The sequence below is a fragment of the Pelodiscus sinensis genome, chromosome 15 (assembly GCF_049634645.1).
Source record: "Pelodiscus sinensis isolate JC-2024 chromosome 15, ASM4963464v1, whole genome shotgun sequence".
NCBI classification, from domain to species: Eukaryota; Metazoa; Chordata; order Testudines; family Trionychidae; genus Pelodiscus; species Pelodiscus sinensis.
Window position 1 is genome coordinate 16789860 of NC_134725.1, and position 13336 is coordinate 16803195.

Consider the following 13336-nt stretch of genomic DNA (forward strand, 5'->3'; position numbering starts at 1 on the left):
CACAATCCCACAGTTAAGGAAGAAGGCTCTATTGGTTAAAAAGCAGCCTGATGTAAAGGTGATGTGAAAGCAGCTATAAAAAAATATGCAGCAAATGAAAAAAGGGGAAGTTGACAATTATAAATATAAATCAGAAGCTAAGAATTTTAGAAAATTGATAAGGGAAGCAAAGGGACACAAGGAGAGAGGCATGGCCAGCATAGTGAAAGAGTGTTTTAAATACTTGACAAAAAGAATCCTATAATGGAATTGGTCTATTACTAGACTGAAATGATAGTATTATCAATAGTAATGCTGAAAAAGCAGACATGTTCAATACATTTTTTGTTCTATATTTGGGGAAAAATTGGATGATGTAGTCCTATCATATGATAACACTCTTTCCATTCTATTAGTATCTCAAAGGATGTTAAACAGCAATTACTAAAGTTAGACATTTTAAACCAGTGGGTTAAAATAAACTCGCATTCATGATTTTATAGAGCTGAACTGTGAGTGTTCATTTTCATTAAGTCTTAGAACCCCAGAGAAGTTCCAGAAAACTGAAGAAAAGCTAATATTGCTCAATATTTGAAAAAGGTAAATGACATGACTTGAATAATTATAGGTCTATCAGTCTGACATCAATCCCAAGCAAGATAATGGAGCAGTTGATATGGGACTCAATTAATAAATAAAGGAGAGCAATATAATTAAAATGGGTCCGATTCGTCATGCTCTATAGTCACTTGTTTTGCTTTATAGCTGCTATTAAGATCTGCTAATACCTGCTCTGTTTCTTCTGCTGAATAGCCCAACCACAGCAAAAGGCAACATAGGATGTTCCAAGGGAGGCATAACAAAGTGATGGTGAAATGAAGTCTAGAATGACACACACTTCATTACATCAGGCTTGCCTGAACATTTAGTTCATGGAAAGCTCAGATATGAATCTACCACACACAGGGGTGCTTCACACTGAGTTTCACATGGACCGTGTTAATTCTTATTAATGATTCGTTTTGCTCTTCAATCACTCTCTCCCACCCCAGCGCTGTAGCTAGATCAAAGTGTCCTAGGGACCTGCTATTGCATGCAGTGGGGTCCATGCAGACACTAAGCCTGCAACAGGGTAGATTCATACCCTGACTAGAGATATAATAAGAGTTCATTTACACATACCCAGTGGGAAACAAAAATAAACTAATTCCAATTGGAAGGGCTTTTACTCCTACCATTTCAATGAAGGATGGGATGCTTAAGAGAGAAAAACAACAAGTGGCCCTGTGGCACCTTAGAGACTAGCCAAAGTATACACAGTCATAAGCTTTTGTGGGAAAAACCCACTTGATGAGATAAATTGGAGAAGAGACTTCATTTTGAAAGGTGATATTTGAGAGAGAAGAGTAGCCATTTGTTTGTGCTTAATTAGTTAAGCTTTGCCTGCCTATAATGAAGTTGAGGCTAATTACTTCAGTGATCCTTCTCTAAATCCAAAGATAAGTTCAAAAGGTACAGGCACCTCACCACAATTGTTCTCCATTCTCAGGCTGAAAACTTCACTATGGAATTCAGGTTGCAAATATTTGCCAGTTACTTTGCGGGCTTGGATAGAAAACCAGGAAAGAATGTTGTAGTTTTCTTTTAAAGGCAACCAAAAATCATAGTAGAATTAAACTTCAAAATCTCCAAACATGAGAGAATCTGGAATTACATAGACAGTCATGCAAACTGTCCTCCTTTTCCTGCTCCCTGCACCAATATTTTGGCATAGGATTCACTACGGACTTTAAGAATTTCACAGCCTCAGACTTGTTTAAAATCAGATTTCTGACAGAATGCTGGTTTGAGCCTTTATAGCAACCAGCTAACATCTCAATCAGAAAAAAGAGCTAAAAGGGTTCTTATGCATAATCAGATGCTACATTTATTGTGGCAACATGCACAAACACTACCTGAATTAAGCTCTCCTGTGGGAGCTTCACTTTGGAGCTTTATAAACAATAAGATCCTACAAACATCTGTGTATATGAATCACGTTGAATTAGATGGGACTGCTAAATCTGCTTAAAGTTATTCATCTGTTTTCAGGTCCTTGGCTACCGTTATTTAGTATTAAAATGTTTCCAAGGCTACCAAGCTTGTTTTCCCTCAAATGATTTAAATCAATTTCACATGTTTAGAATCCAAAGCAACCCGTTTGCTTTGATAAAATAAAGGAAGGGAAAGGAGGGTTGTAATTTGTACTGTCAAATGTCCCTCCAAATCTGTTCTAGAACACGTAGTCAGCTGACAGTATAAATGCTGTGACCTGCATTCAGTTATGCCATTTTAAACTGTAGTCACATGGTCTCCGGAAGTGTATGTAACCAGAAACTAGGCCAGGTGGAGACTATATTTAAAAACCTGCCAGTGAATAGGGCTTGAAAGGCTATAATACCAGACTATCACCAGAGTGCCAGGGTTTAAAGCTTTCCATGATACATCTGTTATCTTGAGAAAGTGTTACCTTAATCTCACAGTTATACAACTTTTTTTTTAATTTACTAATAAGCAGGCCTCTAGGTTATACTTTCTCCTGACACATCCTACCTGATCTACTCTGCTGTCAACAGTTGCAAGTCATTCTAACAAACAAACTTGATACTAAATTAATTGGTCCCTTGTAGGCAGAGAGATCATGGACTAAAGGAGCAGTTAGACTGAACTCCCATCTTGCCCTTAGGAAAGATTCTTGGCTCAGGGTTGACATGATGGTGGGAAAACTATGCTGGTGCCACGTGTGTTAGGTCGTATCTGTGGGTAGAGGGCCACAGTTGTAGGGCTACAAGTTGGGCATCTTCCCTGATTGTTTTTAATGACTGTCTTTCAATGTGGCTGCAGTTATACACACATCATGCAAAACACACATGTATATCCCAACCTCTTCCAAAGACGGATTTGGGTGCTCACAGAGAACTAGCAGGAAGCTGTTAGTATAAAGCTGTCCCCTGGGAACAACTGGAGTTGGGAAATGGGACACAAGATCTCAGAGCCCTCTTTTTAAAAAGACACTTTTTAGCCTATTCAGTACTTTCCAGGTGCATTTTATAAAGTTGGCCTCTGTTTCAGGAAATACATCTGTTTCCAAGAGCTAGCCCAGCCTGGAGTTGGGGTATAAGCTGGGTTTTTCCTTCTAAATAAGTTGCAAATAATACTTTGCCTGAAAGGGTTTGTGAATACAGAGTCAAGGGTGACAGTGTTTCTTAAAGAGCCCCTGCAGTAATCAGGGATGTGTACATAAAATCATTAAAGTACCAAACTTCTTTGTGTGTGTGCATGTGTTTTATCAATGGTTTTATGAGTATGCGTAAAATGCTTTCATTAAAAATGTTTAAAAATATGGTTTCTTGGTTGGAATTGCATAGGTATGCAGCCCAAATATTGTAGAATTGCACTAGTGCCTGAGGACCAGAGAGTGAAACCTGAGTGAAGTTCAAAAAGTAATACAGCATAAATGGTAAAAATAAGTGAGATGTTTACAATTTGTTCAGTTCTAAGAATCTAAGCTAATGCCATGACTTCAATCTGTGGAAAATCACCGCTGCTGTGATCAATCTTCCAGTGTTCGATTTAAGACTTCCTAAATCAAATTTAGAGGAAGTTCCCACAGACATCTGGTACTCCTGCTCTTGCCAGGAGTAAAGGATGCTGAGGAGAGTATTTGCTCCCATTCACCTCCCACTGTGGGGATGCCGCCAAACTCAGTTTTATGTAAACTGACTCCATCTATGTATTCTATGTAGCTGGAGTTGCATACCTTAAGCCGGGCTGCTGGGTCTAGTGTAGACCTGGCCTAAGGCATAAGCAGTTCGGTAAAGCTATTTGCTTTTTAAAGCATGGACTTTTCATCAGATGGCATCCCTTGAAGCTCTCTGGAAAGCAAGAGATTAACAAACTCATACTGCAACAATGAAATAACAACCAACATTCTGGAATAACAACAAACATTCTGCCCCTTATTCATGAGGGAAAAAATGTAAAAAGTAGTAGTAAAAAGGAGGCAGAGTCATTTAGGGTATGTCTACACTGAAATTAAAACTTGAGATTGGCCCAGACCAGCTATCTGAATCTGGTGGGGGTTGGGCTGCTCAAGCGTAAACAGGAGGGAAGGAGGTCATAGAGTTCAGACTTTAGTCCCAACCCAAATATCAGCACTGCAATTCAACAGCCCCTTACCAGGAACCTGAGGCTACAGCTACACTCCTGGAGAGGCATAAGGATCTTGCGCAAAAAGGGGTTTTGCCCAAAACGGCCACAGCCGCACTGCTTGTTTTTGCGCAAAAACCCCTTGCGTGAAAACAGATTGAAAGACATTATGCAAATGAAGCACAAGAAAATGCTAATCTGCTCTTAATTTGCATTGCCTCTTTTTTGGGCAAAACTCATAGTGCAGACTAAGCTTGAGGGTGCTGAACTGTAGCGTGGATGTACCCTTAGAGTACTGTGTGCAGACAAGTGTATTTTGTTTACTTTGCTAATAAAGTAATGTTGTAGCTGTGTTGTTCCCAGGAGATTAGAGACAAAGTGGGTGAAGTCAACTCAGTTGGTAAATGTGCACAATATCTTCAAAAGACAGGTCTGCAAGCTTAAATTCATATGTGCTAGACACTACAAATCATGGAGTAGGTAGGAACACTGGATTTATGGCTGATTACAACTCTCCCTTGTCTTATGACTAATGAAGTTAACTGCCCACTTGACCTTTAATGGACTCTAGCAACATTATGTTACACCTTGTATTACATAGTAAACAATATGTTAAACAATATGTTACACCATGTATTCAGTGTTCACTGTAAACTTGTGCAGCTACTCAGGACACATTCAAATGCCGCACAGCTGCCCAGAAGAGTACCCACGGCTAAATGTTTTTGTTCCTACTGGTGGTGCACATTCACACAGTGCACATAAAATATTCTGCACATAGATACAAAAATTCCACAAGTGGATGGAAAAGATTAGAGGGAACATTGCCCGTGTTTAGTTGTCACACTTTGGAGTACTTTTCCCAGTCCTGAAGAAAGGCTCTGTGTAACTTCAAAAACTTCTCTCCATCCACCTTGTTTCTCTATGTACCAGTTCTAGTTTTCCTTACATAAGTCTAGGAAAGATGAATTTTTCCATTTGGCTATAAGTATTATGAATTCAATTAATGTTACAGTGTTGGCTCTGTTCCTATTGCCTGGAAAGGTTGCATGTGAAAAGGACTAAAGTAAGTAGCTCACCTTCTTGCCAGTTGTGCAGCATCTGAGGCAGCACTGCCATTGACCAGAAGAGAAACATTGGAAACTGCACCAGCCAGGAAACACTCCACGATTCCTTGGTTCCTCCTTGGACAGTAGCCAAAGTCATCTCCGGTTACAATTAACTTCACCCTGGACTGAAGCATCCTTAGGGGTCAGCCCTGACAGGAAATCAAAGGAAACAAGATCAAAGAAATGAATGCTGTAGCACACATTAATGGGCTACAGGAAAAGGCAGGATCAGGTAGAAAATGAATAAAAAAATGAGTCTGCCTCCTACCGGATCTGCTGCTCTACCTCAGCTGTTTACAATGGTAATGACTAATACATTGGCATGCTAGTTTCAATTTACTGTAATTGTGGCTCTCACATATGGTACTCTGCCCATCCCACAGTGCCAAGACCAGCCTCATTCACATTTCTATTCAGGGACGGAAGGAGTGTCATGCTATATTACCCAGATGGATTAAGAGTAGTTTTTCCAGATTAAAAGGTTACTGATTTACAATAAGTTAAATGACTGACAGTCTGTCAAGGTTCAGAATCCTCTGGTTTCTCGATTCAATAATATTGAACAGCTAGTTTATAGTATCTGAATAGGAGAAACATCAGGAATCAGGGCTCAGACAATCCTAGAAGAAAATAAACTGTTAGTCTGTGTAAAAAGACTGATTTATTCCAATAGCCAAATTTCAGGGAAAGCCCAATAGCCATATCTCAAGGAAAGGGTGAAGAGTGGTTCCTTGTTCTGTATAAGATGTCTGAGTTCTGCTATTATTCCAAAGAAGTAACTTACATCCTTGTTTAAAAAAGGCATCAAATATGTTATTTTGAAATAAAACACTGAACAAGGGAAATAGGTTAGTGTCTTAATTTCCTCACACTGCCTTTCCCCTTAGTCTGATGAAGAGGAAGTAAAGTTCCCTCATGCTGGTATTTGCACTTTCTTATCACTCATATCTGAGGCTAGTTTAATTGTTGAGCATATGGAGTTTATTTAGCATTTGACACATAGGAAAGCTGGAGGTTTTCCGGTTCACCAGAACTGCCCTGGGAGTAGAGCACGCCTCCAGGAGTCAATCAGATCTTCTTTCCCTCCCCTCCCTCTTTAGTTCTTCCTTCTCTACGTACATACAAGCCGTTCGTCATCTCTGTGCTTTTGAGCTGGGACTCCAGCAGTAGTAAGGAGCCTGCAGGGCATGCGCTGAGAACAAGCAGGAAGCGTGGAGTACTGAATCAAGCAGCAAAGACCTGAGCTATTTATAGAGTCCACCGTGTTTGCTTAGGAAGAGGGTAAGAGAACTAGAATTCTTAATTATTGCCCGCAAACAAGAGGGCAGAAAGCAACTGGCTGAAGCAACAGCGAACTTGTCTCATTTTCTAAGCGATTGTTCAGTATAATCGAGCTGCTTATTCACAGGGCCATGCCTCCTTTGTTCTTAAATCATATAAAATATAGCACCCAACCCCTGCCTCCCCTCCCCCTCAGCTGGAGCACTTAACACTATCTGCAGCAATAACATTTCATCACAGGAATTCCTTTCTCCTTCCCTAGCTGCAGAGCCCTTCAGGTCCCATTGGCCTTTTCCCGCGTAAACCATCAGGAGCAGGGAGGTCCCCTGAAAAGGATGGCATTGTCCTGAAGGAGGCAGAGACGCACAAAAAAGCCCTTGATAAATCAGGGCTGGTCCCGGCAAGCTAGACCCGCTAAGATCCCCTAGGGTGAAGCCGGGGCCCTGATTTCCTGGCCAGCCCCCAAGTTAACTCCCCTGCCAGCACGCCAGCCTGTTGCCAGAAGTCCCCCAGCCCCACAACTCCAATGCACAATCGCTGCCCGGCTCCTCCACCAGCGGCAGTGTCGGGAACTAAGCAAAGGGGGGGGAGCCCCACATTGGTGGGCTGCGGAGAGCAGGAGGCTCCCAGGAGCGCTGCCCCCGGCCAGGGACTTGCAGCCAGTGCTGGGCCCTTAAGCTAGAGCCCAACATGTTGCGGCGCACAAGGGCCAGCCCGGCCGGCGAGGCACCTCTCCAGCGTGACGAGGGCGGTGGCTGGCCAAGCTGGCCGCTCCCAGCCCCTTCCCGTGGCGGGAGCTGCTGCTGCCGCCTTCCTCCGGGTGAGAGCCGCGCTTCAAGGCAAGGGGCCGAGGCTGCCGAGTCCTCTCCTGCTCCAGGGCGGGGAGCGGGGCCCGCTGCGGCTGGCAGCTCGCCCCTCGTGCAAGCTAGGGCACGTGTCCCGCGGCCAAGAGGGTCCCGGACTCACCCATCATGAAGCGCCCGCATGACCCCTGGCAGCGGCCGCTGCAGCATCCATGACACGCTTCCGAGCCAGGCGCCTCTGCAGTGTTGTGCTGCACAGAGGCCCGCGGGGAGACTCGGCTGCTCCTGGGCTGTGGCGTGTGCGCCCCGTAGTGGTAGAAACGGGAGGCGGCTCGGATTGCAAGGGGCTGGAGGGAGCCGGGGGCCCTGGCAGATGCCCAGGCCGTGAAAAGGAGCGGTGTACCCTGTGCACTGGAGCGATTGGCAGACAGCGCTTAGTACGTGCCTCAGCATCTCTAGGCTTGGCTGGCAGTTCATAGCCCCCATATCCGTGGGTTGGCTGCCTCAGTTATGAAGCTAAAAAGTGATTTGAACCACAGCTCCAGTTTCACTAATTAGGCACTGTTGGCCCAGCTCTGCAGGGCGTGTGTGGGGGTCCTGAATTGTGTATGTGGGATAGGTTAGCTGAGTGGATCCCAGGATATTAGAGAGACAAGGTGGGTGAGGTAGCAGCTTTTAGTAGATCAACTTCTGTTCAAGCCACACAGCAGCTTTTTGTGCTCTACACAGCTTTCAGCAAAGGGGCCATGTCGACACAGCCATGTGGCTAAAAGTTGGGCAGCGCAGTGAAGTGTTTGTCAAAATACTTCCACCCCCTGAGTGACATTCACATTGTTGACAGGACAGAGCTCCTGCCCCAACAAGGGGTTGTTCATTGACCCTTGCCCCCAGCAAAATTTTTGTCTTTCAGGGGAAAGAGGGTGTGAACACCTCTCAGGCCCTTCAGCGAAGGCAGGAGGCAAAGGAGGCAATTGCTGGGAAAGAATGGTTTGGCGTATTTGGCATGGCCCTGAGAGCTGACTGCCCCAGGCTCCATTCCTCCCACCTGAGGCCTTGTCCTTTGTAGGAGCACAGAGTCCCCTCCCCTCCCACCGCAACCAGGGGCCTGTGGAAGCTGTTTCCTCTGTTGACACTTCTGCACAATGAAAGTTTTGTAACTCAGTTGCCAGTGTGGGCTGAGGTTACAGCTACCTAACAGCCTGGATCAGGATCCAAGATCAATGCACTGGGAGTAACTTTAGTAGTTTAGTGAAGACCCCTAAATTGCCCACAGAACAACCTCCCAAATGTTTTGTGCTCAGGGCTGGCACGAGCCATTTTGGCACCCCAGGCAGGTGGCGCCAACCAGGTGCATGGTGCATGCATGAGCCTGCCTCCAGGGTGCGTGGGCCCACCTCCAGCCGCATGTGCAAGCCTCTTTGTGCACGGCACATACGCGAGCCCACCCTCGGGGCACGCAGGCGGGTGCACAGCTCATGCGCTACCTGGCCACTGCCACTGGCGCACAGCCCAGGGCCGCCCGGGTGGGCCGCGCCTGGCTGTGCAGGGCCCTGCAGCCGTGCGGGGAAGAGCACTGTAGGGGTTAACGCAGCTCCCACCCCAGGCGGCCACTGCAGCCCTTCGGGAGCTGCAGCGCACCCCTTAAAGGTGCCATCAGGCACCCCCCATTGGTTGACACCCCGGGCAGCTGCCTGGCTCGCCCATCCTTAGTCCGACCCTGTTTGTGCTCATCATCAAAAGCAAGCTTGCCAGAACAACAGAGGCAAAACTTGCTACAAATAATCAACATCCCCAAACAACACATCTTTCAAGATCTGTGGGTTCTACAAATGCCTGTCACAACATGTGATATACCTTCAGCCCCACAATAACAATGTGGGTGAAACAGATAATCCCTACGCTCTTGAATGAGCATACACCGAAAACCAATAAAACACAAAACAGCCTCCAGGATTGTCCTAGTGTCTCCAGGAATTAATCTTTAATTACAGATTATGTCATGTGATGAAACCTCAAGGAATATGTTCAAGTAAAATTGACAGTACTGCTTATGAGTGAATATTTTTCACAAAGCTGTCATTCCATATTTTACCTCTCAGTCCTCATTCTCAAAGGAAACCTGCACAACACTTTCAAAAGATGAGCCTGGAAGTTTAAATTCATTACTCTACCAGACACCAAAATCATGGACTGAACAGAGACACTGAATTTATGGGTTTTTACAACAATTTGAAACCCACTAACCCCTTCTTTTTGTCCTGTGACTGCAAAGGTATTAACAAGTGACTCCACCTTGCATGATCCCTTACAATATGTGCTAACTACTTTCGCTAAACCATCTGTTGCACTTTCAGTTTGCTGTGACCCTGCAAATTCCTTTCCCACACCTGAAGAAGAACTCTGTGTAGCTCAAAAGCTTCTCTCTTTCATCACTGGAAGCTGGTCCAATAAAAGGTATTTTATTTACCTTGTCATTGTTGGGAGGTAGGCATTTCCATTGAGCTAACCATAAGTGTACCCAGTAAGCTATGCACTTGTGCAGCCACTTAGGAGAGATTCCACTGCCACCCAGCTGGTTAGCAGAGCACCTACAGCTAGGTTTTGTATATCTATTGGTGGTGCACATTCACATATACCTCAGTGCTCATAAAAATTGTTCCACACATGGATGGGAAAAAATCTGCCAATGGATGGAAAAGGTAAGAGGGGAATATTGTTCACTATGCATGCTCTGCATGCTCAATATCTGAGCATGCAGAGTCTTCTCATTTACACCAGAAGAGTGGGGTACTCCAAGCCTAGCATGATGGTATGAGAGGGCAAGAAGATGGCATGGCAGTATTACCAAACTTAACTTCTGAAACAAGAAAACACAGGCACCTCTCTTGTTTTTCTGCTTTGTTATAAATGCAAAACTCAGTCTACATTTATGAAAGATGTCCTAAAAATGCTGAATGTTTCCAGGAATGTTGGGTTAATTTTTTTCCATAGCTGAACCTAGGGTTGACTTATGGTTTCACACTAGTTTGCATTATTCCACAATTTTGTTACAAAACAAGCTCTCTGATTTCAGTTGAGTTTTGTGTTGCAGTTTAGTTAATGACAATCCCATCAGTAGGGAATGTACTTTATTCAGAATGAAAGAAAGCCCCATTGGATCAATTACCCAGGGCTTCCTAGAGCAAATCCAACTGCCCAAACTCTGTTCAACCAAACAGCGGATAGGTCCCCAAATGTTGCACTGACTGAAGCTATACTCCTTTGTTGTCTGCTAAGCCCTACAAAGTCTACCAAAATCTGTGAGACTGAAGCTCTTGTCTGCTAAAATCAGCAAACCTTTCATTTTAAAAAACAGAGTTATCTGAATTTTCACATTTACAAAGATTCTGGGTGTCTTGTGAGAGCCATAAAACTGAGGTTTTACTGTTTGATATTTTCTGATATGGCCTGGGTGTATATTTCCCCACGGTACCCCAACATGCCTTGGTAGCTAAAACTAGTCCCGAAACCAGCCTTAGCGTGCCAACTTAATTTACCGAGGAAGTGCTTAGATACTACAGGCAGTCCCCGGGTTACGTACAAGATAGGGACTGTAGGTTTGTTCTTAAGTTGAATTTGTATGTAAGTCGGAACTGGTACATATTGTAGGGGAAACTCTAGCCAAACATTTTTTTTAGTTTTGGATAGCATAGGGAAAGGTTAACTCCCCTCTAATGTTTGTTTTGCTGTCTGTTCCCCTGTTCAGAAGATTTCACATCTATTTCTGTCCCTGTGACAAACTCAGGACTAAAGGAGTAACTCATCAAATACCAAACAGCTCTGCACCATGCTTTGAGCTAATAGCTTTATTTCCACACACCACCCAGAGTTCTAGGAGGAGGGTCCTTTTTTTGCTAACACAATGAGGCCAGCACTTTGTTTGTTTTGGTGGAGTCTTTGTTTGCCCAGGGAGCCCAGCATGTATAGGGGGAGGAGGGGCGGAGAGGCTGCTTTTGTCTGCTGTTCCGCAGCCTGTTGCTCAGGGGAGGGGGCAGCCTGTTGCTGGCAGGGGGGAGGGGGGAGGCGTGCAGGATGCGAGGCCGCGGGGGGGGGGGGGGGGGAGAGGGCGTGGGGAGGCACTTTTCCTCTGCCCGGCAGCTCTGCGGGATCCCTGTCCCTGTGGCCAGCTGCTGCAGGCAGAGGCCAGTTGGAGCCGGCCGAAGAGGAGGAGAAGGTGGATTCTAGGACCCAGGTGAGCGAGCCCCGGGGACGCTGCTGCGCTCCGGGAGCCCGGCATGTATAGAGGGGAGGAGGGGCAGAGAGGCTGCTTTTGTCTGTTCGGCAGCCTGTTGCTCAGGGGAGGGGGCAGCCTGTTGCTGGCAGGGGGGTGGGAGGGGCAGCGGGCGTGGGGAGGCACTTTTCCTCTGCCCGGCAGCTCTGCGGGACCCCAGTCGGAGCCGGCCCGAGGAGGAGGAGGATCCTAGGACCCAGGTGAGCGAGCCCCGGGAATGCTGCTGCGCATGTGCGGGAGTTGCCTCACCTCGTTCGTATCTAGGGATCCGACATAAGTCGGATCCATGTAAGTCGGGGACTGCCTGTATACTCATGACTGGTATAAAAAAAACCTGGAAATAGACAGATAGGTGAAAATCCCTTCTCTTCCAGACAGCATGCCCACATCACACATCATAGAAAGAGATGACTTCCTTTTTTTTTTTCAAATCTGCTGATGAAATTAAATTTGTAGCTGTAGATATTGGTCCAGTCACATAAGGTGATTTCTTTGGTTTTCCCAGTATAAAATAAATCACAATATTTTTTTACTACCAGATACCATTTGGTTCTTGGATGGCCTGGATAGCCACTGCCAAGTCCTGATTTCTACCTACCTTTGTCTGTTTGCAGCTCTGAGCTCCAGTGTTGATCTAGAGCTGAAATCCAATCAGATCTTGATCAGGAAGTACCTAAACTTCCTGTCCTGGGATGGGGAGGAACAGTGGGTGGAATAGATAAGTCATATGGAGGAAACTTAACTTAGACCACAAGCTGCTATTTAGTTTTTCATTAGACTTATCCCTTATTATGCTGTGTGTAAAACACTTTCTCTAGGCTTTTAACTGCTTTTTTCCCCCTTATTGCAGAGAAAAAAAGTTTAATAAAGTTGTGTAAACAGTAACAAAAATGCTGAGTAAGAAATATCAATGTTCTCGAGTTGGAATGGAGAGGACCAAGTTTCACCAATATTTAGCGATCCTCATCTCAGTTGTTAGGATTGTCCCTAAGGCTATGGCTACACTGTAGCTTTCTTCCGGAAAAGCTTATGCTTATGTGGAATATTGCCGTGCTTCATTTGCATAATTAATTAGCAGCTGCTTTTGCGCAAGAAGCTTTTGTGCAAAAGTGGCTGCTAATTAATTATAAAAATGAAGCACGGCGATATTCCATGCCGCGCTTCGTTTGCATAAGCTTTTCTGGAACAAGGCTACAGTGTAGCCGTAGCCTCAATGTTCACACTACCACTGTACTCTTCCTGAACAGGCCAGAAGAAAAGAAGTAGAAAAGCTAAATACAGTAGCTGGTGTTGGACTAGAGAGAGGCTAACCAAAGCACCCCCATTGTTGTATGAGGGATCCTGTAAAATTGCCTATATTTAGACAAATCAGTGGCTGGCGCTGGGGGGGAAGTGGAAAAGTGATATGGTAAAGATATAGAGGTAGATATTACCATATCCGAAGTAAAAGCCAAACTTGAACAGCTTAATGGGAGTAAATCGGGGGGCCCAGATAATCTTCATCCAAGAATATTAAAGGAACTGGCACATGAACTTGCAAGTCCATTACCAAAAATTTTTAATAAATCTCTAAACTCAGGGGTTGTACCATTTGACTGGAGAATTGCTAATATAGTTCCGATTTTTAAGAAAGGGAAAAAAAAGCGACCCGGGTAACTATAGGCCTGTTAGTTTGACATCTGTAGTATGTAAGATCCTGGAAAAAA

At 44.9% G+C, this 13336-nt stretch overlaps 1 protein-coding gene across 3 annotated transcripts in view; it reads right to left on the minus strand.

Moving 5' to 3' along the window:
- The window catches only part of YDJC (YdjC chitooligosaccharide deacetylase homolog), a 23641-nt gene extending 15981 nt beyond the window's left edge, over positions 1-7660 (minus strand). For all 3 annotated transcript variants that reach the window (XM_075898271.1, XM_075898270.1, XM_075898272.1), the window contains exons 1-2: positions 7524-7660; positions 5247-5425 (exon numbers count right to left, since the gene is read on the minus strand). In XM_075898271.1, the coding sequence (XP_075754386.1) occupies positions 5247-5410 (164 nt within the window). In that variant the 5' untranslated portion in view covers positions 5411-5425; positions 7524-7660. The remainder of the gene's footprint in view (positions 1-5246; positions 5426-7523) is intronic.
- Between the last annotated feature and the right edge of the window lie 5676 nt (positions 7661-13336).